At 49.9% G+C, this 23,495-nt stretch overlaps 1 protein-coding gene across 3 annotated transcripts in view; it reads left to right on the plus strand.

Annotated features, from left to right (window-relative positions):
- Positions 1-2,141: 2,141 nt before the first annotated feature.
- The window catches only part of SMAD3 (SMAD family member 3), a 120,325-nt gene continuing 98,971 nt past the window's right edge, over positions 2,142-23,495 (plus strand). Inside the window, exons 1-2 of one of the 3 annotated variants that reach the window (XM_082447483.1) lie at positions 2,768-2,883; positions 18,883-19,375. In XM_082447483.1, coding sequence (XP_082303609.1) covers positions 19,347-19,375 — 29 coding nt within the window. In that variant the 5' untranslated portion in view covers positions 2,768-2,883; positions 18,883-19,346. Of the gene's footprint in view, positions 2,884-18,882; positions 19,376-21,080; positions 21,248-23,495 lie in introns of those variants that run through there. The other 2 variants (XM_082447482.1, XM_082447484.1) reach the window with 2 other exon arrangements.

Raw genomic sequence — 23,495 nt, forward strand, 5'->3', positions numbered from 1 at the left:
GCTCCTGAGGTTAGGGACCTTCATCTTTCATTTCAGCATCCCAGAAATGAGTAGGACGGCAACACGGAGGTACTCCGTAGATGTGCACGTCTAACCGAAACCTGCTCCCCCCCTGCACGGCTCTCCATGGCACTAATGGTGGCCCCAAGGTGTGGTTCTATTCCTTTACAGCATTCGACTGTTTGCAAAGCTTTCCACGTTGTATTCCCACAACCACTGTAGGAGACTGAGAGGAAAGCTATCTCTAGCTCCATTTCACAGGTGAGCAAACATTTCTTCTAGTATCACAATAGTGCACCTGTGTAAAGAACTTTTGTTTTGCAAAGAGCTCCATCTGTGGTGTCACCTTCGCCCTCCATGACTCTATAAGGCAGCTAGCTGGGTGCAGTGGCAAGAATGTGGACTGAGGCCTCACAAAGCATGGGGATCAGATCCCAGCTCTGCTGCTAGGGCTCTCGAGTACTTATTATAATCTCTGTGCCTCAGGTGCTTTATCTGTAAATGGGAGACATAGGGACATCTACCCCAAGAGCCATTGTGAAGGTGAAATCAGAGGACAGCACTCAGGCTACCTGGAATGAAGAAAGCCATCAATAAATGTTGATTGCCTTCCTCCCTTCTCTTTTTTGATGAGGGCTGGCAGGAAGGGAGTGAAACCAGATTACAGTGGCTGCTGGTTAGCCCGAGGACCAGCCAGGAACGGGAACCAGGTCATTAAGCCCCAGTTGGGGTTCAGGGATTCTCCTTTAAGGTCCAAGCAGGCGGGGAGTTAGAAGGAGGGGAGGGCGAGAAACCCAGCGCTCAGCCCCAGCAGCTGACAGGCTTGTGGGCGGCCATTCTCTCCTACCAGGCAGGGACCCCTGCAGCTTCTGGGCTGACTTTGTGGATTAGGACATACCTCACAGGGCTTTGTAACTCCCCACCCGCTAGAGGGTTTGCAGATAACTTCTTTCTCACCACGGGAGTTTCCTGCTGTTAAAAACAAACAAAGCCTAGAGGCCTGGTAGGGGGAGGGGCAGCAGGAGAAAGGCCCTGGGGGCCTGGGGTGACTCCTGAAAGCAGCTGAGTGAGGGGGTCTGTGGGCAGATGCCCCTGAACTGTGCTGGTAGGGAGAAAAACCCCAGAGCTCCCCCAATATTCCCGTGTTCCTTTGCTTCCCAGCAAAACTAATTTGGAATGCATAAGGTTCCCCAATACTGCCCTTTTGCCCCACTTTTTGCGAGTTTACAGCTTTGAAAACAAAGCTCTCTCTCCTATTTATTGGGTGTCGAATTTCGGATCTTTCTTTATCATAAGATTCCAACACCCTGTAATGAAACCTTTCCTCCAAAGATAAGTTCTAAAGCGCCCCCATTCATTTCTTCCTGAACTCAACAGATGTCTCTGAGGCCCATTTTCTGCCGGGCACTTGGTTTCCAAGGCCCAGGGGACCCCTGGCTCCAGCTATTATCCAGGGAGTCACTGGGGTCCCCAAATCTCCACTTCTGAGAGCCTCTCCCTAATCCCTCTTTCGCACGGTCTCGGGGCTCTAAGCCGGTATGATCTCACCGGTGCGAGAATAAAAACAGCCCTAGAGTCACCGGCGCCGCCAAGGCCCCTGACCGGGATCGGCGCTCCCGCGTCTCGGTGCGCGCCCCAACTTCCTGGGCCTAAGCCTTCCGCGCGCCCTCTCTCGGACCGGGGTCCTCCCGGGGGTGCACCGCCAGCCTGCGGCCGGACGGCGCTCGTTCGTGCGAGTCTAACCCTCTCGGGCCCGCCACTCCAACTGAGCTTCCTGAGTGTGGGTTCCGAGAGCAGACGCCACGGCCCGAGCCCGGCCCTCCAGCCTGGGGCCCCTCTCGCCGCTCCTTTCCCACGACTTCCTCCTGGCGCCCGCCGGACTTCAGGTCGGGGCCGCGCGGGGTCCTGCGCGCTCCAGCCCGGGCCGCCGCTGTCCCCGGACGCCCACGTGGGCGTGCTCCGCTCCGGGCGGGGGAAGGCCGGGCGCCCTCCCGGAGGCGGGGGGCGGGCAGGGCGCCCGCGGGAGGAGGCAGCAGGGCGCGGGGGAGAAGGCGGGGAGCCCCGGCGGCAAGGGGGCGGTGACAGCGCTTGGAAAGGAGGCTGCACGCGGATTTGCATGAAACACAGACTGGCAGCGGGCGGGAGCGGGAGCGCGGCGCAAACCCGGGGACGGCCCAGCGAGCAAGCGAGCGAGCCGGGAAGGAGGAGGGCAGCGGGGAGGCGAGGCTACCGAGGCGGAGGGATCTGCGCATCAAAGCGAGCGAGGCGAGCAAAGTTTGGCTGGGAGTTGGACTTTCCTTCCTGGAGGCGGCACCCAAACAGCCACCCCGTGCGGAAACCCAAACTTTCTTCTGCCACTCCGAGCCCTGCGGCCGCCGTCTCCGCCCCGCGTCCGGGGCCTTCCCGATCCCGCGCCTCTGCTGCCTGCCCGCCCGCCCGCCGCCCCTCCGCCCTTCTCCCCGCCGTGGGAGCCGCCCGGGGCGCAGGGCCGCGCGCCGAGCCCCGCCGGCTGCAGCGCCGCGGCCCGGCCGGGAGCACCGGCAAGTTCGCTGAGAGTTGAGGCGAAGTTTGGGCGGCCGCTGCCTTCCCCGGCCGAGCACCCCGCTGCGCCCCCGGCGTCCTGCCGCGCCCAGCCCCGCCGGGGGCGCTCCTCGCCGCCCGCGCGCCCTCCCCAGCCATGTCGTCCATCCTGCCCTTCACCCCCCCGATCGTGAAGCGCCTGTTGGGCTGGAAGAAGGGCGAGCAGAACGGGCAGGAGGAGAAGTGGTGCGAGAAGGCGGTCAAGAGTTTGGTCAAGAAGCTCAAGAAGACGGGGCAGCTGGACGAACTGGAGAAGGCCATCACCACGCAGAACGTCAACACCAAGTGCATCACCATCCCCAGGTGGGGGCCCGAGGGACGCTGGGGCGCGCCCGCCCAGCCCCCTGGCGTGGCGAGGCCGGCCTGGTGGGATAGGAGCGGGAGGGATAGCGTGTGTGTGTGTGTGTGTGTGTGTGTGTGTGCGCGCGCGCGCGCGTAAGGGGGGTGGGAACGCGGGCAGGAAGGGGGTGGGGGGACCCCAAACAAAACCTTCTCTAGATGTGCAAAGATTCAGAGCCTGGGGCTTCCACGCGGCACTCGCGCTCCTAGACCTCGCATTCGCTTTTCACCTACGGGAATAGGGGGTGCTGCAGGAATCGGCCGCCCCCACCCCGGGGAGCTGCGGACTAGAACTTGAGGCCCGCTTTGTTCAGCTCTGCTGGCCGGAGCCCCTCCTCCGCCGCCGCCTCCCGCCCCCGCGGCCCGCGCTCGTGGAGGTGGTGGTGTCTCTCCTTTTCTTTTCTTCATTCCTGTCCCCCCACTTCTTTCCTCCTCGGCAGGAATGCAGTCCGTACAGCTGGGGCTGTGGGTGAGGAGCGGGAGCCTCGTGATTGACAGATTCCTTCTTCATTCTCTCTTTGCCTTCGGGATTAGCATTTTTATCGAGTATTTTTAGATTCGGTTGTGCCAGTCTCCCGCCCCCTCCGCACACACGCACTTTTAGTTGCAGTGCAGGGCTCTGACTTTCAGATGAGAGAGATAAGTGGCAGAGAGTGGGGTCCTCTCCTCCGCCTCCCCCGACTGTTTTTTGCCCACCTTTCAGTCTGAGATTGCGGGTGGATGCCGAAAGGACGGGGCTCAGAGCTGAGATAACAAAACGCACCCCAAAGTGGGCCTCGCATCGGCCCTCGCATTCCTACAGAGCCCTCCTTCCCAAAGCGCTTTGCCATCTGTCTGGACCTCCTTTATCCTCCACTTCGCGCCAGCTAGGTCAGGCGGGAGCTCACAGATGGCTGGTAGAAGGGGTCAGTGACTTCTCTCCACTCCCCACGGCCTTCTCTTAGCTGAGATGTGCCAGGCTGGGGATTGGGGTGTCTTGAGGGGGCGCCTTAGCCTCCTGTCTCTCCCTCTCAGCCCCCTTTAAAAGTCTTATTCTGAACCAAGGGAGAGTTTGTGTGTCTGTGTGAGTAGGGGACGTTCTTGGGGTTCCAGGCTGCAGAGCAATGAGTAGAGGGTCCCCAAGGCCAGAGCCCCACAGAAATTGTCATCCTTGCTGCTGGGCCAGGAGTAGACTCCATCCTTGGCCACCTGCTTGGGGCAGCTGTACAAGGGCTGCCATCCGTGTCAGGCAGGCACAAAGCAACATCTGTCCATGGGAACCCAGGCCTCCTCTGGAAATAAATGCCACATATGGTGGGAGTGCTGACTTGAAAAATAATAATTTTTTTCAAAACTGGGTGGATCCAGTCAATAAAGCGGGAGGGAAGGCAGTGTGCTGTCTGGGAAGTGTGTTTTGGGTGTGTGATCGGGAGCCAGAATTGACTTAAGAGAAGGTGGTGTGATGTGATGGTCAGTGAGCCCTAGGTCCTGGTCCCAGCCCTAGTTCTTCATTCTTCTTTATCCCTTTCCGTGGAGGGTGGGGAGTAGGGTGAATAAATGTCATACTTCTCCAGCCTGGGGAAGGCTTTGCAAAACCTGCCTTCTTACCTGCCTGAGTGCATTGAGGACAAGTGCTTCATGTTGTGAAACAGGAAAAAAAAAAAAGCTATTAATTATAAAATGAGCAGCTGTGTAAAGTGTTTCACAGCTTACAGAGGACTTTCACATGCTTTTATGAGATCAAGAAAAAGAAACTCATGGAAAATAGATCAGGTAATTAGGCCTAAGATTTATCCCACGTTTAATGTTGAGAAACCTTTGGAGGAGAGAGGTGAAAAAGGCTTGGCATGGTAGACATGCAGTTCTGACCAAATGTGCTCCTTCTGCTGGCCCAGGCTGCTCTTCCCTTTGAAGGTTCTGAATACATTCTTTACTAATGGCTAGAGCAGTGTTAACTAGGGGGATTGGGCCCCATGGATCTTTGTTGGTAAGGTTGCCAGTGTTCAGTCTTTGGGCTGGTGACAGCCTGGAGGAGAGGCCTGGCAAGGTAGGAGTTTGCACTCTGGGGAAGCATAGCTATGGCCTGCCTTTTCCTTTTCCAAAGTCCTGCTCAGCCTGAGGCATATGAACACTTTGGGTGTCTCTGAGAGTTCAAGTTAACTTGGCCTTCTCATGACTCTGTTAGGACTGGGCCATCTTCTACCTGCCTGGCAAGGACCTAATGCTAAGGCAGATTTTTTTCCATCTTTTTCAGTTAGGGAAACCCAGTTGCTTGGGTGGATCCAGACAAAGTGGATTTCCATCCCTGGATTTTGTGCCCACGCCTCTGGGTCACCTTGTCTCCCTTGGCAACAGCTACTGCTGTTTTTGGTCGTGGGCAGAGAACTAAAGGCCACGTCTTGGGGAGGTAGCTAGCTGGCCTCACACTGGTGATATCGGTGTGTCTCTGAGCCCCGTAGGCTGTGGGGTTGCTTGTCAAATTGTTCTGTCCTCACTGCCTTTTATAACTAGGGCTTTGGAAAGTCGACAAAAGGAAATGTTGAACCTAGTTATCCCACAGGGTGTGTGGGGTGGGGCACTGGGTACTTAAAAATACTCTGCGAGGTCTGGACCTTGGGGTGTAAGGAGCCCTCAGTCTAAGGAGATTTTTAACAAGCCTGTTTTGGCTAATACGAAATCTTGAGCAGCAACAGCGCCATGTGGCAATTAGAGCTGGATACTAGGGCCCCCCAGACCGCACGCTTGCTTCTGTTACCCCGGCTCTAACCTGTCTCAGTGATCTGGAGAGCTGGAGTGGTACAGGCTTCCTGGTGTCAAGAATGTCAAAGAGACCGGTGCCAAGGCAGTGGTAAGAGCCTGATTTAGATACACCAACAGAGGGGCTATCAGGGTACTCTGAGGTCTGACAGGATGGGCAGAACTTTGGCAAGTTGTATAACAGCATCTTACCTGTCACCTAGTTGAGTACCTGAGTACAGCTGCAGGTATCTTCCTGGCCAGTGTATAAGAATGGAGTTATAGCATAGAGAAGGTGTGTGTAGGTTATGTCAGTGATAAGGAGCCAGGTGCACTTAAAAAGGACTGTTCTGATGGACACTGATAACTTGTGTTTCCACCAAATGGGACCCATGACTTGGCCCACTTGTTGAGAGCTGGACCAAGCTTAAGGCCTGGTTTGTTTGGAGGGAAATTTGGGCTTTCTTGTGTCGGAGCACCAGGTCCAGAGGAAAGTGGGAGAATTAAACCAGACCCCAGGTCTGACACACACCCTCTCCTCCCTTTCTGTGCATCTGTTCTTTTGGTGCAGCCTCCTCCTGTTATCTACCTGGACTTTGCCAGGCTGCTCTCACCCTGGGGAGAAAGGGAAATGATCCCCGTCTCTAACACTCCTTTCTCAGGCTTCTGGGGACAGAGCGAGGGTGCAGGAGGGGCGTCTTTAATACCGTCTCCATCTCAGCGTCTCCTGTCCTCCGTCCTCTCTCAGCTGCTGCTCAGAGCACCATTCTTATGTGGCCCGTTGGAAGCAAGCTCACTTGCTTGCACCCGTCCTCTCCTTTCTCTTGTTAACCTTGATTAGGGGAGCTCCGCACAAGGGCTGGGATGAGGAGGGGTCTGCAGGACACCGGGTAGCTGACCGTGGGGCTGGCTCAGAGCTATGGCCGAACCTAGGAGCCACTCGACATTCCCTTGACATTTGGAACCTTGGACCTTGCTGCTTGCACCCAGGAGTTGAACGTGTGGGCCAGTGCATGTTGCAGACAGCCCGTTGCTCACACTTGCGCATCGAATGTTACAGGATTGGATTTTGTGGATTCATTGATAGGTGTTGGCCCCTCCCACGTCTGAGTCAGTTATTCCAGGAAGTGGGGGAGGATGCAGAGATAAATTGGAGGTGGTCCCTGCCTGTGAGGAGCTTACACTTCAGTAAGGGAAACAGCAATAGGGCATTGAGTGTCTATTTCTTTCTTATTCCCAGCCATCAGAAGAAATATGAACTCTAGAATGGAGTGATATTTTTGGCGGGCAGGGGGGATTATGATGTGTTTTTTAAATATTGTAGAGGTCACTGTGTTAGAAAACAAAATAATGACAGCCATCTGTTTTCTCCAGAAAAAGCACAGAATTCAGGTCCTGTATCTTGCCGTTTTAATACCTGGATGGATTTAGCAGTTCACTTAATGCCTCAGAGGCTTCGTGCCAGCACCTGTAAAATCAGGAGGAGGTAAAGCCTGTGGAAGTGTTTTGTAAACCAGAGAGTTTGACAGATGTGTTATGTTTCGACCTCTATGTGTATCATTCATTCATTGACTAAATTATTCAGTCACTTATTAAATACCTACTATGATGAGCAGGGCAGGGTGCCTATTCTCAAGGGGCTCCCTATCTAGAGTGGGAGACAGACTTGCCCAAAATATAGGCCATGAGCTGCAGCCAAGGGATGTACAAAATGCCCAGGGATGTGGGGGACAGACCGTTAATTCTGTGGGAGGAGGTGGGGAGAGGAGGGAAGAGTCCGTGTGAGGTGGAAAACCAAGAGGACAGGAGTTATTATCCAAAGGACGTTTCTGGACTGTAGTACGATCATACGAACTTTTGGGTTCATGGTGATCGTTGCCTACAAGAATGAGGATGTCTTTATCTTCTTTATCTTCCTTCTCTCTCTAAACGGAGCACTGCTATGGATTTGTTACCTCCTAGCTCGCACTGAACTAGGGACTAGTGACTTGTGTTCAGTATTTTATGCCACTGTAAAGTGTCCTCGCTTTGAAGTCAAGAGTAATTAGTATTGCAAACCTGAAATTCAGGTTTCCTTGGTGGAAACAGTGACTTTAGATATATTAGCGCAGAATGTAACGGACCATGTCGATAAGCAGTAGACAACTTGGAGGTGATGGTGGATCCTCAGAATTGCAGACTTTTGGTGTGACCTAGCTTTTCATTTCTCTGGTTAACACTTGCTGAAAATAAATCCTATAAACCTGAGTTTCTATATGGACATAAGAGCTTTTAATAATGTATTTTAAGAAGTCTTTGCAAGGATGTAAAGTGTCAAATGACAATTCTAACAATAGAAAAAGTCAATGAATACAGTAGTCATTTCGTTCTGATGAGAAATGCAAGCAGCTGATGGCATTGAGAGAATGTGGCTCGAGCTTATCACATCAGGAATCCAATTAAAATGAGTTTTTGAAAAATAAATATTGGTTCAATAATGTAAATTTGTAATTGCTGTATTATTATAATGGAAATAAAATTAACACGATTTAATGGACTGAGCAACCATTAATTTTCACTTGTTAACTTATTGGGAGGTTTCTAAATGCCATTGGATGCACAGTACGGCCGTGTCTGCATGAGCTCCTTTATGAATAGGAGCAAGTAGCGCTTGCTTCATTTATTTATTTATTTTTATTGAAGTATAGTTGATTTACAATGTTGTGTTAGTTTCAGGTATACAGCACAGTGATTCAGTTATATATAACATATATATATTCTTTTTCAGATTCTCTTCCTTTATAGATTATTACAAAATATTGACTATAGTTCTCTGTGCTATACTGTAGGTCCTTGTTGGTTATCTATTTTATGTACAGTAGTGTGTATGTTAATCCCAAACTCCTAATTTGTCCCTTCCCCCCAACCCCCTTTCCCCTTTGGTAACCATAAGTTTGTTTTCTATGTCTGTGGGTCTATTTCTGTTTTGTATATAAGTTCATTTGTATCTTTTTTTTTTTTTTTTAGATATAAGCGATATCATATGACATTTGTCTTTCTCTGTCTGGCTTTACTTCACTTAGTCTGATAATCTCTAGGTCCATCTATGTTGCAAGCAGCGCTTGCTTTAAAACTTGAAGTCCAACTTTATTCCTTTACCTATTCTCCCACCTTCTTTATTCACCCCTCCCCCAGCCTCCTTTAAGTGCAGTTAAGCTCTCTAAAGTGGAATGCAGCTTTCTCAATCAACAAGGCTCATGAATAGTCCTAATTAACTTTGTCCTTGTCTCCTCTGATGTATTGACATATTTAAGAAAACCAAAATCCACCGTGCCCCCTTCCCCAAATCCATGTCTGGTAGTACCAGTCTGCTGGGAAGGGAACTGCCTAGAAAGGCTGCCGGTGAAGGGGCCTGGGAGATTTACCAGCCTTTTGCAGACACGAGTGTCCCGTGCAGTGCTAGATGGGACTAGCTCTTCCCCAGGAGGGCTGGGCATCATCTGCTGACCACTTCAGTCTCCTCATCTTCAAGTGCCGTGGTTCCTGGAAACGGTTGGAAATTGCCATATTAAACCCGCCCTGCAGAAGTCTGGTTTCTAATTTTACTGTATTCCAGGTTTTAGAACAAAGATCCGAGAGAACTTGTCCAATTCATGTTTACGCTTTCCTTCAGTGCACCTACTGGGTGCCAGAACCTGCTCCAGGTAGCAGTGAACAAGGCAGACGCCTGATTCTGCCCTCCTGTAGCCTCTGGTCCACTGGCTGCTGAACATGAGTCCTTCGGAATTGTAATAATCATGTATGTGTTCACTCTGGTTAACTTGTAAATACTGTTTTCTTAATGCCAGAGAACCAAATCCCCCAAGCTCTGCAGTTTATTGAGTCCTGATGAGGGTGTGTGTGTGTGTGTGTGTGTGTAACATTATTCTTTGTTTTGACTTAATTAACAGTTTGAGAAATAACAAATCTAGAGCACAAGTCACACTGTCTGCAGTGATTATCTGAGGCCTCTGCTGGAAACAGCAGCCTGCCACCGTGGCACACTGCTACAGAATGTTTTGACAGAGAGACTTGGTTTAAAACGAAAACACGGTAGAAGCCTATTAATTAAGAAGTTTGGCTAATGCTGGACTAGGCTGAAGTTTGTGTAGCAGGCCTTTTCTCCCCATAAATGTGGTCAGAGAAAAATTAGTCATAAACAAACTTTTGGGAGTCATTTTGGAGGCAGGAGTCAACAGACCTGAGTAGGTTCTAGACTTAAGCTCTGTTTCTAACTAGCTGTGTCACCTGGGCCAAGTCGCTTAACATCTCTGGGCCTCAGATGTTCTCAACTGGAAAATGGGCTAAATAAGCTCTATCAGAGGATCTTTCTAACTCTAAAGTGGTTTTCATGCAAGCATTTTAGAAGCTCCCCTTTGCATGCATCCGGTTGATCATTGAATCACAGATCTTTCTTAATGATTAATATCCTAAGGCCCTATGAATTTCTGTAGTTGAAAGTAATAAAACTATAATTCAGCCTTTAATTTTGGTTATTTTCCCCCTCTGCCCTCCTTGCCTCTCCCTCGCCCTGTCAGTCTAAATCAGTGAAATATAACTACAAAGGAATATAAAAATAACTGAATATGAGGGTAACGAAGTGAAGGCTGTGTGCCTTGAGATGCAGTGAGCAATTTTTCTTCTTTTGTTGCTATTTTTGGCTATTCTCAGAGCAGGAAGTTTACTTAAACTAATGACCACAATTGCCTAAAAATGGTTAAATGTGAGAGGTAGGCATTATAGAGGATACCTGTGGAAAATGTTTGCTCATATGTCAGGGTTTACCCAGGAAGCTTCCTTTATTTATTTTCAAGCATCTATATAAAGAAAGGCTGTACTCGATTGTGTAAGCGTGCGCCTCTTGTGGGGCGGCGCGGAGGTTACAAGTTGAAACCCCAGCTAGGAAATGAAAAGTGAGTTTCCCCCGAAATAGTATTTTTTCTGTATCACATGGCTCTCCCTGATTACATCTGGCAAGTTTTTCTCCTGACAACTTTGCTGGGAGTTAGGACTAGGGGGTTGTTTAAGAAACCCTGGGTCAAGGTTTGCCTTTGAAACCTACAGCGTTATCAGTCTGGTGGCTTTCCCTGCTAACTCTTGCATCACAGACCGCCAGGCCAAGTTGTAGTTCTGAGGTGTCACCGTTTTGTTTTGTTTTTTCCTTTGAGACTGGACTTTTGAAAATAGTAATGCTTTTTGGGTGTGTGTTTTTTAAAGGTCTGTTTTTACGCTGTCACAGCTCAAAAATGCCAAAAGGCATTTTTTCCTTAAAAAATCACCTCTGGGCTAAGCCCAAATATGGAGTAATGGACCCAGAAAGGACTTTTTGAGTAGTTACAAGTGGCTGAAAGCAGGCACTGGTGATGGAAGTTGGGTTTTTTCCTTTTGCTTCAAATGTGCCCCATTGTAAACTTTCTTGCATCCTCATTGAATTCAGACTCGAGGTGAATCTTATTTCTCTGTGTGCCTGGAAGGGCAGGGTGAGTGAGCTTGTTTTGCTACCTCTTTAAACGCTTTGTGTAGCCATTTATCTCTACCCAAAGATAGTCTTAAAATATTGCCTGGGGAGCAGGAGTTGGGGGCGTGGGTGGGCTGGAAGAGCAGAGTCATCAAGCGAGAACAAAGGGCCCTGGAGTCTGACAGACCGGAGTTTGAGTCGGCCAGTTACTGGCTATGTGACAGCCTTGGGGACATCTGCTTCCATTGATTAAGCTCCATTTGCCTCATCTGTATAATGGGCATGGGCCCACCTACCTCCTGTAAGTCAACGCAAAATGAGATAAGAGAGAGCAAGTACTTGACTGATACGTGTGGCTCACAGCACACAGTAGGTGCTTAGTAAACACTCATTTTTCCCTTTCAAGGGGGAAATCTGACTGATGGTGTCAGTAGATTCCAGTAAGGGTCCCCCCCCGCCTCCCCCCCAACCCCGACACACTTGTTCTCAGGGCTCGCTGTTTGGAGAACATTGGTTGATGTAGTGAGAGGACCTTCCTCTAGCAGGTGCGCACCAAGTGGCCACAGTCACACCACTTGTTGGTTTATGGCTTGGAAGGCTATCGAAAGAGAATTCGTATTCTTCGGTGGTTCTCCCCTCCTCCATCATCATTCTAAAAATTGTTTGGCTGACTAAAAATAATAGTATTGAAAATAAACTTTGATGAATCAGTGCTCCTGGGGTGGGGGGTATAAGATCCTGAAGAAGAAACACTGTGACTCACAGGCTTGTCACCGATAGCCTGCCCTTCCGTGTGTGGAAGTGCATGTTTATTGTTGCTGGTGTGTGTTTGAGGCCTGGTTGGAAAGCAGTTCCAGCTCCAAGTACCACCTCACCAGTTGGCTTGGTTGTCAGGTGAGAATGTTCGGTGCCAGAAGCTCACGGCTCCAAAATAACCCAGATGTGGATGGCGGTACCGTTGGCTGCGCCTTGAGGTGTGCCAGAGGGCACTCACACTTAGTGGGCCATGCTTTGGACATCCTTCTGGATGTGGTCCTTTCTATGGGGCAGAGCTGTAGGGCCCAGGGATGGCCCACGTGGAGTCTGCACTTCCTCCTTACAGACTGTATGCTGGGTCCCGACCCTTCAGTTCCCTGCCCACATGGTCTCAAGCCTGCTTCCAGGTCCATCTGCCTGAGGAAGGGCAGACTGCGTCGACCACGGACCGTGTGTGCACCCGTGGGCCCCAGGCTGACAAGGTGGGTAGGGCCGGGAGATGGAGGGATTGGATGGAATTCAGACTGGGGGTGTCTGCATGGGTGTACATGAGCCCCTCTAAGTGTGGGGTGATGCTGGGCATGGCCAGCTCTCCCTGAGTGTCCGCATCCCATTGTAAAACCGAGGGGTCAGAGAACTCTAAATCCAAACCTGGCCTCCCAGGTTGTATCAAGGTATTTGTCAATATGATAGAACATATTCTATTTATCAGTCTGTTATCTTGATTTCTGTCTTTTAAATATGACATATCCTATGTGGGCCTTCATAGGTCTTCTTGCTCTGGGACCCATTGATGGTGAGGCAGGCCTGTTCTTAACACCATCCTCTCAGTTATGTAGCCATGACTGAGGCCCCTCTCAGGTGGCACCATTATATGGACAGGATTGTGGGTGCTTCTATAGGGATTGATTTCCCTCACCTTGAACCCAGATCAGAGTGAATTAAATGCAGATCAGGGAGAAGGTGATACATATGGCAGCTGCCCACCTGAAAGGTGGAGCAAAGAGCCCAACCACTGTAGTGCATTTGGTTTTTGGATCCATTTATTGGGCACTGACTTTGTGCTGGGCCTCAGGAGATACAGAGATGCAGAGATAAAGTCCTGTCACTGAACTGTGCAGAGGCAAAAAGGGACACGGTGACCACAGTTACGGTGGGCTTATGGGAAAGACAGTCTAGCAAAGGCTGAACAAAGAGGTATTTGGGAGCCCAGAGAAAGAGCAGCTCTTTTCTGGGGGACCCAGAAGACTTCACAGAAGAGGTGATGCTCCAGCGGGACTTTGAAGGGTGGATAGGAGTGTGGGAGTGAGGGGAAGGCTGCAATGGAGCATTGGCCAGACAGAGCGTGGAAGGGCCTGGTGTCTGGGGCAGGGTGGCCAGAACGTGGAAGAGGGAGTGGCCAGAGAGGAGTCGGGAGAAGGATGTTGCCAAGGGCTTCAGTTGGCCAAACTTGGCGTTTGGACCTTGCTCCGTAAGCGCCCAGGAGATCTTTAAGTAGGGGAGCGGCATGGCTGAAGCCACCATTCTATTCGCGTTCCTCCCCCACCCCGAGGCTGGTAAGAGCAGGTTTTCTGCCTGAGTTATCCGGGTCAGAGTCATAATCCCTTACACCACCATGTGGACAGCTTTAGGCTATGTCTGGACCAGGGTGAAAATAGTGTTTTGTTGGCCGTCAGGAGAGAAGACAAGTTGTACAGCCAGGAGGGCTGGGGGAGCCCAAGTGTTCAGGTAATTAGCCAGTGAGTCATGCCAGCCTCTTGACATGGATTCCTTGGGAAATTAAGCAGGGTGTCGCTGGGCTCCATGCAGAGGCCTCAACATCAGATCCTGGCCTCTCCCCGGGTCTTCTCTGTGCCTGGTACGGTGTCTTTGTGTGCAATATCTCTGGTCAGTGTTTTAAATGTCTTCACTGATGATCGCCTAGGCCAAGCTTTCCAATTCCAGACCACACTGCAATCAGCAAAAATACCTAAATTCTCTACTGCAGACTCATCGAATGCTATCATGTATTAAAAACAGATTATATTCCTTAATAGGAAAGTAAAATAGTTTAAGTTCATATATTCTATCACTGAGAGCAAGCAGAAATTTTGGTGACCACTGAGAGAGTGCATACAATTTACTTCATCTGTTTATTAGAGTCAGCTTTTTTTTGTTGTTAATTGAAGTTTATAGGTTTTTAGAAGATAAAAGTTTTGTGTCCACAGACTCATTCTAGTTCATGGACCATTTTTGAGAACCCTGATAGAGGCCTGCTGCTGAAGGGGCAGCCTACTGCAGTGGTGGAGCATTCTGGGCTTACATTCAGAAGACCCAAGTTCAAATCCCTGCTCTCCCCTTTCTTGCTTTGGTGACCATAGACCAATCACCTGATTTCTTTGAGCCTCCCTTTCCTCATCAGTAAAATGGGAAAAACCTTGCCTCCCTCGGTAGGATGATTCCAGTTGTTTATTTAGATGAGCTATGCATTAAAAGCTCTTTGCAGACTGTAAAATATTATGCAGTGTCACTCATTATTTCTTCATGAAGCACAACTCTATAGTATTGCTAAAAGCCCTTCCTGACAGAGATGGAGTTAAGGCTTCCAAGCTCACACCCAGATTTTCACCGCCGCCTTAGAGAAAATCATTCATGATGCACAAATTCAATAGGAATATGAACTCAGGGCGTGTGTGCTGCAGGGTCTGGTTCCAGAAGCTTAGGTGAGTTGGTGCTCGTGGCCTTGTCTGAGGATTTGGGTCAGCTGTGCTGACCTGTGGCTGATCACCTGAGCCCTCTCACCTGGGAGTGATCCTGGCACATGCAGTGTGGACTGGCTGCTGACTATATGCCAGACACCAAGGTGGGCCATTGATCAACTGGTTGGTCTTCTTTACCCATCTCCTGCGAAGGGTGAGTAATCCATGTTTATAGAAGAGGAAGCAGGGGCTTCCCTGGTGGCGCAGTGGTTAAGAATCCGCCTGCCAATGCAGGGGACGTGGGTTTGAGCCCTGGCCCGGGAAGATCCCACGTGCCGCGGAGCAACTAAGCCCGTGCGCCACAACTACTGAACCTGCGCTCTAGAGCCCGCGAGCCACAACTACTGAGCCCACGTGCCACAACTACTGAAGCCCACACGCCTAGATCCCGTGCTCTGCAACGAGAGAAGCCACCGCAACGAGAAGCCCACGGACCGCAACGAAGAGTAGTCCCCACTCGCCGCAACTAGAGAAAGCCTGCGTACAGCAACAAAGACTCAACGCAGCTATAAGTAAATAAATAAAAACGGTTTGAAGTTAAAAAAAAAAAAAAGAGGAGGCTGAGGCTTTGAGGGGTCAGCGGCAGAACAGGAATCTGAATTCAGGTCTGGTTCCTGACACCCAGTTGCCTGCCCCAAGGCTCCCCAAGAATGGGCTGCTGTTCTCATCCTCACAACAAAATCCATGAACTTGCTTAGGAAAGTTGCCGTAGGTCTCATGGTAAGAGATGGAGCTGGATTTGCCTCTGAAGCTCTGCCCCTTCTAGAATCAGGGGTGACTATGTAATTTATTAAACAAACCAGGACACTTCTAGAAAGAGTGTAAAAGGGCAGTGCTGTCATTAGTGATGGCCAGAAAATGGGCATCAACCTGGACTGTCCAGGCAAACCTGGATAAAATAGTCATTCTAAGTCACCCTGCCTCTGTGCCAGTGATCACGATACCTGACCAAGGAAACTGGGAGGATTACATCAGCAGCTTTCTCTGCCACTGCTAAAGTGTCAGGGACTGTCTGGATTATTTACTGCTATTCCGAGTGAGGGGACTTGCCTAAGATCATTCAGCAGGTTGGCAACATAATTTAAAACTGGATGAGACCTTAGAGGTAATCTAAAATAGTCAAGTTAGCACCAGAGCTTACTTAGCTGCAGTAGGAGTTGGGGAACCTTTGGCTCTGCTGATGGCCACTCTGAAGGGAAGGGGGAGAAGTGGGAGGTGGAGGCGGGGGACGTGAGGATGGCAGTGAGGGGGTGGTAGGGTGTTCACCTGGCTCTAGAACATCTGCATCCTCATCAGGCCATGTCCCTTCGGAGCCCAGGAGGTGCCCCTAGGTGCAGTGCAGCTGAGATGGGATTTAATGTCCAGGAGCAGAGTCTTCTTCTGTGAGCTGACCTCTCCTGCTCCCCTGCTCCATTTTTGCTGAGGCCTCAAAGATATTACTGGCTGGGAGCTGGTGGGGGTGTAGTGGATAAACCTTCTGCTGAAGAGTTTGGGAAGGCATTGAGGAAGGAATTAAAAATAACAGCAAGCATGCCTTTTTTTCTCTCTTTGATGGTGGTAAATGCATGGAATGTGCCAGGGCATGTGGCCCTAAATAACCCCCTCTGTCAATGGAACTCCGTAGAGAACATGGAAAGGCTTTGCACAGCTTCACTCCTGCCCCATGTTCACGGGACACGTTTCTGCGATCGTCCAAGCCTCATGCTTCCTCTCTTGCCCCAAATAATCTGTTGGAAGTCTGGAGAGGGACTTGAGCTCTCTATACTCTGCAACCAAACTGTTTGCCATGAGCGAGGCCCTGTCTGATGAACTCCAAGGAGAGCAGCTGGAGTGACAAAGAGGACTGGTTACAGGCTGAGAAAAGTGAAGTGTAAATTCAAACCAAACTTGGCACTTGCTTGGAGAACTTCAGCTGATACGACTCTGGTCGTCATCCTTTGTGGCTGTGCTGTGTCTTATAAATAGAACAAGATGCATTTCCTTTTTTTTTTTTTTTAACCCCAGAGACACAAGGAGGCATGTGTGTGGGTGAGTATGGGCAGGGAATATTAATTATTTATGTTCCAGTTCATCAGAGAGTCAGCGTGGGAACTGGGCCCTGGGCTTCACGGAGATGACTAGGCCATCTTGTGGGTAAGGCTGGACTGTGCTTTTGTATCTTTTGAGTTCCGGCTCTCCTCACCATTGCCACCCTCTCCTCCTTAGTGGAGGCCCTCAGTTTCTCACGCCTGGATACTGCAGTAAGCCAGTGGGCTCCTTCCCTCTCTGATCCATCCCATACTCTGGGACCAGGGGCCAGACTCACTGTATTAGGATGCTTTGGGCTACAAGTAACCTGAAACCCAACTAACATCTTCACCAGTGTGAGGGCTTATTATCTCCTCTAAGAAGTCTGGAGGCAGGGAGGTTTCGGGCACCAGCAAGGACTTGGGAGCCTTCCATCTTTCTGCCCTGCCATCTTCAGCCTTCATGATCCAGTGACGGCCACAGCTGCTCCAAGAGTTACCGTCTCTACACGGTTGCCTCTAGCGGCAGAGAAGCCTGCTTCTCCTTGGGGGTCTCTTAATCCAGGAAGGAAATCTTTCCCAGAAGCCTCCTGCTATCTCACTGGCCAGTATTTTGTCACATTCAGTCATGGCAGAAATAATGGATGGTAATAAGCCTTTTGATGTCAAAGATCCAGGCTATTTCTTTGGCTCACCAGTACCTGCTAGGCACTTAGTAAATGTCAATTAATACTTGTTGATTACTGTTTTCCTTCTTCTCAGTAGACTCCTGAATACTTATCTGATGTCTTGCTGATTTCAGAGGTTATGTTGGTAAACCAATCAGGGACCAGATCTTGCCCTCAGGGAGCTTACAGTCAAGATGGAGAGACTATTATTTGTGTTCAGAATATTCAACCATGTGGGTTGTAGCAGTCTGCTGTGGGGCACCTTAGGAACAGGTGTGAAATTGGGGCTCAGGGGGACAAATGGAAGTGAGACTCACTGAGGGGACCCTCAGGGCCTCTGAACGCTGTGCCTGAACATTTTCTGACCTAAGCCAGGTCTTTCAAGAAGTTCGGATTTCTGTCTCTGCCCCACTACCAGTCTTGTTTTCCTGTTGACAAAATGAAGATTAAAAATTTGCCCTTGAGTATGGAGTGGGGGCAGGGTACAGAGCTAAGCGCCTCCTGCCCCCAGGGGAAATTTTCTAAAGGTTCTTGCGGTATTTTAGCTTCGAAACTCTGTGAAATTTAATTGCATGTTTAGCGTCTTTGTGTGTCTCACTGGCTTTGAAGCTGCTGGAAACTTTCTCTGAAAGCATATAGACGAAGAAATAAGAATTCTATAAATGTTTGGTGGTTAAAAACAAACTGCTGGCCAGTTTATAGAATTTTGGGGTCATTTTCTGATGGAACATTCTGCAGACACGGAATACCCTGGAGTCTTCCTGTCGCAGTCAGCTAATAACTGACTTAAGGTCTGCAAATGCTTTTTCATTCCAATTCAGAGAAAACAGAGCCTGTCCCAGGGCCTCATGGGCCCTTATTTTCCTATTGATCTAGGCTAACTCAGGACCCCCAGGGAAACATCTCAAAGCTAATTAAAGATGTTTGTTTCAGGTTTGCCTGTTTTTCTTGCTTGATTGAAAAAGTTGCAGTTTTGGCTTTTCTTGTTAAAAAAAAAAAAAGGAGACTCTATCGCTACAGCTGATCCAGGAGGTGGGAGTGGGGGGATTGCACACTTCAGCGCACACGTGATGCCGGTGCCCTCCTGCTCTCTGCACTAGGCCCACACAGAGTGGCATCTCTGAGCACAGGGCCGGGAACCAAAGCAGCTACTTTCCTTGAAAATTCTTGAGTCTCCAGGAGGAGAGTGGCCAGGTGAGCCTGGGCGTGAAACCCAATGAAGTGGTTCCAGGGTGAGGCTGGTTCTGTTTGACCAGCTTGAGTTCTGAAGTTAATGGTCCAAGGTCCCCACTCAGAGAGTTAGTATGTGGGGAGATGGAGGCCATGACAGCCATTCCAGGGGGTCCCCCGACCCTTTGTTTAACCGCGGCTGTGGACCAGTGGTCTCAGATGTTTACCGTCACCTGTTTATAAGAGGGAAGTGTGGTCATATTTCTATCTCTTTTGTGGGCTGCACGGTTGCCTTACTGGGGCTCATGTGGGAAGTGGTTACCATTCAGAGGAGAGTGAAAGAACAGTACTCACAAAGGGACTTTGATCGAGCAATCTTTTTGAATGTCGCCTTTTGACCACTGTGTTTTTTATTTTTATTTTTTGCCTATCAGCCTTAACTTCAGTGACGAGAAAATCAAACCACATGCTGGACCTCGTTCAACCCAGCTGGGTATCACAGTTCAGAATTGCAGCTCAAAGTGCTTCTCTCTCTCTGGGTTTCACTGGGGGGTTGACTTCCAGATCTGTAGTTCTGCACAGTCAGAGACCCTCAGCTTCAGCTGTTCTCTGGGCGTCCACATCTGAACATCCCAGCAGCGCCTGGAATTGAACATGGGCCATTTCTTTCTATCCTTCCACGACCGACACTAGTCTTCATCTTCATCATGATCGCAGTCCTCAGGGTCAGTGAAGTGTTGAATCAGCCAGAGAACAGACACGTGAACACAAAGGAACCTTGGCATCCCGTTTCTCTGATGAGGCTGAGGGCCCTTGGCCACTCTTTGGTGGAGCTTGGCTTTCTCACTTCAGGAAGGTCAGCTTGGCTTCTCTGGGTATTGGTCTTTGCATCTTGAAAATGACAAGCTCCAAGAGAGAACCTCAGAGGTCTGTATCAGCTCTAATATTTCATGACACCTTTCTGCCCTCCCTTGACTTCCGGCTTTTCACTCTTTTCTCGATGCACATATTTTCCTGGGAGGCAAATGTAATTTTTCATCTGATGCTCTACCTTCAGAGGCAGCCCATTCCTTATTTAATCCTATTATAGTAATGGTTTAACTCACCAGATACTTACTGAGCATCTTCGGTTGGTGGTGGTGGCGGCAGTACCGCCAGACACTGTGGTCCAGGAGGTGTAAATGGCCTGTGGATTTGGACGGTCATACATACTTCTGTTGCCTGGAGCTGCCAGGCTTCTATTCCCGGGCTAGGGGAAATCAGCCTTCAGGCAAAGAGGAATTCTCATTTAGCCCAAAGCACAGGCTTCCTGTGCTTCTGGGACCAGCTGCGTTGCAGCCGTGGTGCTGTAAAAATACAGGAAGGAAGGGAAACATGTTCACAGGTTGGTTAGAGATTTTGAAACCAACAATCAACTCTCTCTTATCCACAAGAAACCAGAATCCACTGCTGGCTTTCGGGCTCTCACACCCGCAGCTCAACAGAGTGCTGTTTCAAAACTGGGGTAGACTCTTCTTGCTAATGGCTTTTTCCATGAACCCCAGCCAGCCAGCAAGTATATTCTTTGAGGATTATGATTTGACCAGCACGCTCAGGAATCTTTAAAGAGAAGAACCATCTTTGTCCTCAGCTGTTTTCAGGCCAGTCAGGAGACAGAGCCTTCTAGAGATGAAGTAATGAGAGGCTGGCCACTGAAAGCACACAAGAAGTAAACAGTGGCCATTCCTGTGACCCTGCTTTTTTCGAGAGTCTGTCACCCCAGGGTCTCCTGGGTGGTGTGCAGGAGAGAGAACTAGAGGTGGAAGACCCCGGTTCTAGGCCTGCCCCATTGTGAACCAGCTTCGTGACCTTGGGTGAGTCACTTTGCTACCCCGGCCCCTGGTTTCCTCCTTGACAAACCAAAGGCGTTGGCTTAGCAGGATTTTAAAGTTTCTGCACCTTAAACATTCTAATTCTGGAGCTTGCATTCCAAGAAATGACCGACGCTGTTACTCATTCGGATAGTTTCAGGATCACTGTACAATCACTCTGGGGGCTGGAGATTGGGGCCCGCCGTTGAAGACAGGATGGAAAGAGCTTTGCGGTGCGGGGTAAGCTGCGGCAGCTGGGACTCCTGCTTCCTAATGACCACATTTGGTGGTCGGGCTCACCATGGAATGTTCTCAACCTTGGTTACTTATAAAAATTCTGATACCCATACCACACCTCAGACCAATTCAGAATTTCTACAGGTGGGGCCTGAGAATCAGTATTTTTAAAGTTATCCAGGTGATTCTGGGGTGTGGCCAGCATTGAGAATCAACAGCCCTAGATCTTAAGTAAAGCTGTGGTGCAGTGTTCCGGGCATCTCTTTTAGGGGAAAAGTGATAGTGGTTGGTTTAAAAAAAAAAAAAAAAAAAAGCACAGGTACACAGAAAAAAAGTTCTAGATTCTAGAAGCATGTTGATTTGGTAATCACAGCTGTTGATGGTGAGTTGCCCTGAGGTTTGGATCCCCAGTTTTCTCCTGTCTCTGGGTCAGTGGTTTCTCAAACATCTCTGAAGGAGTAGAACCATCTGTAGTTGATTATTTCTGCTTGGGAAACTCAGAGTACTAAGTGGGGGGGGTGGGTGGTGGAGCAAGGGCAGGGGTGGAGCAGGAGTGGATTAAACAGACCGTAACACGCAGCCGCACTTTTTTCATGAAGCTAAGTCAGAGGCCTCAGCCAACGCTGGCATACCTTAGTGTCAGATCCTTGGCGATGCCCTGGTGGATGTGAGGGGCTGTGAAAGTACGTGCTATGCTGTTTCCTGTGCCTTGGTGAGTGTCCCTGCCCTTGGTTGAGAGGATGGTACCACCCTCATCAGCCGTAGCATCGAAACACTTCCGTTTATGCCCAGTCAGTTGTTCATGGTTCCCTGCAGGGCCTCCATCCCTACAGCCAAAGCAATCTGAGGCGACACAGCTGTCCAGATTAAACATTAATGGGAAAGGACAGCTCAATTCTAATATCTTTTCAGGCAGAGGGGAGGGCATATTGTGATGGTGGTGGGATTGTGAAGCTGACTACTTAATGGGTGTGAAATGAGCTTCAGGAGGGAGGAGAACTTGTCAGTATTGATTAGCCCCGAAGGGCCTCGCAGATGGGGAGCAGGGTCGAGGAGCTTTTACAGTGACAAGGTTTGAGATGTGGGTGTAGACAAAGATGCCAGATGGAGGTTATTATTTCTCAGGCAAATGGGGAATCCGTCAAGTCACTAAATGTTTATGAAGCAAGGCACTCAGAGAAATGGCAGATATGGCCTCTGCCCTCAGAGAGCTTACAGTCTGACTTGGGGTTTGAATACACAAGTGTGGCATAGTATGAAGGTCTTCCGTGCTGTGGGCACATGGTGAGTACCCAGGGGTTCAGAAGGAGGGGCCATGGAATGGGTGGGACGGGACAAATGCATCAAGGGATGTGGACCTGAGCTAGTGAAAGGGAGACACATGGGCCCCACTAGTGAATTGTGCCTGTCTCCTCACTTCTAACACGATGTTGATTATCTTCGGGGAGCAGCCCCGAGGGGCACCCCATTGCTAGTAGGAACGACTTTATGTTCTTGCTCCCATCAAAATTCTCTGCTTTCAGGAGTCAATTTTCCTCTAGCTTTTTCCTTCTCCTGTGAGGGGTGGTCTTTGCCAGCCCTCTGCTTTGATGATTACCATCTGCCCACCTTAATTTCCTGCGTAGTTTCAGCTTGAAAGCCTTTTCTTTCTGGACCCAGAAATATCATGTAAGATGATTGTTCTTGGTTCCAGTAGCCACCTGGCACCCTCTCAGCAGTGGCTGCATTTCAGGTATGGATGGGAATGATTATCTGTGCATCAGCGAACTCAAGTTTGTCCTGTGAGCGAGTTGTGTGATCATCGGTAAATGCAGGACTGGCTTTGTTAGGCCCTGACTGTGGCCAAGGCTATTATTTCTCTGTGGGTAATTATTTCAGGCTTCACGGTCACAAGCTGAGCATAATCGGGGCAGATAAGAAAGCCATATATAGTGCAAAGTACATATTTCTCGAGGTGGGCGGCAGAGGCCTTATATATATGTGTGTGTTGGTGTATGTGTGTTTAAAAAAAGACCTATATTTTCCGGGCAGTAGAACTTAAGTTTCCAGTAAACATCTCTTCCCTTTTTACTTTACCTTTTAATTTGGTGTTTATGGTCTCTGTGCTTTGAAATTGTTTTGCTGTGATGCCAGCTCTGCCTGAAGGGGGGGGGGGGTGGGCGGGGAGAAAGCCAGGCCCTTGGGAAGCCATGGTTTCGATCAGAGTTCTTAGAGTTCCTCTGGCCCAGCTGATTGACGGCTCAGCGGTGATTGCTGGAGCTCATCTAGAAGAAAAAAAACAAGAGACCTGGAGTTCGAGGTGGGAGGGGATATGCATTTATTAGTTTCTCCCCTGTTACCGCCTTTATCGCGGGAGGCATCATCTATATGTAATTCTGCTCTGGCGTTTGTTTTCTCTGTTCCCCATTTGCCCATGTTGATGCTTCTGCTCTGGAAATCAGAAGTGCCCAGAGCCCCAAACCTGGAACTAATTCTCTGAGACTGTGGCTTGGAGACTGGGCACACACGAGGCTCAGCTGTTGCTAAGTGAGAACAGCCTCGCCCGGTAGGCTAGCTGGATCCCCCTGTTCTTTGCTTTACCTGTGGGCGGGGGTGGAAGGCGGAGGGGCGGGCAGGAGCTGGGGAAGCCCACTGCGGAAACACGGGGGTGGAGGCCAGGTGAAATGCATCAGTGAGGGTGAACATCCGTGGGGGAGCGGAGTGGGGAGAAAACTCACAAGAGCAGCAGAGCTGTCGGGCTGCATCGCGGGGGCAGGCTCGAATGAAGGGAACACAGGCGGTGTTCTGCTGCTTTTTCACACCTTCTAGTTGGGCGCAGCTAGGAAGGCTGTTTCAGGATCCCCCTCAATGAACTGAGGGAGCAGCTGTTCTGGGGGGAGGAGGGGAGCAGCTCCCGCAGCGGTTCACACCTGGCGTCCGTCAGCACCTGGGAGCACGCCGCGTGGACAGGGCCGCTCAGA

This window comes from Balaenoptera physalus (genome assembly GCF_965194825.1).
Source record: "Balaenoptera physalus genome assembly, chromosome: 2".
Taxonomy (NCBI): domain Eukaryota; kingdom Metazoa; phylum Chordata; class Mammalia; order Artiodactyla; family Balaenopteridae; genus Balaenoptera; species Balaenoptera physalus.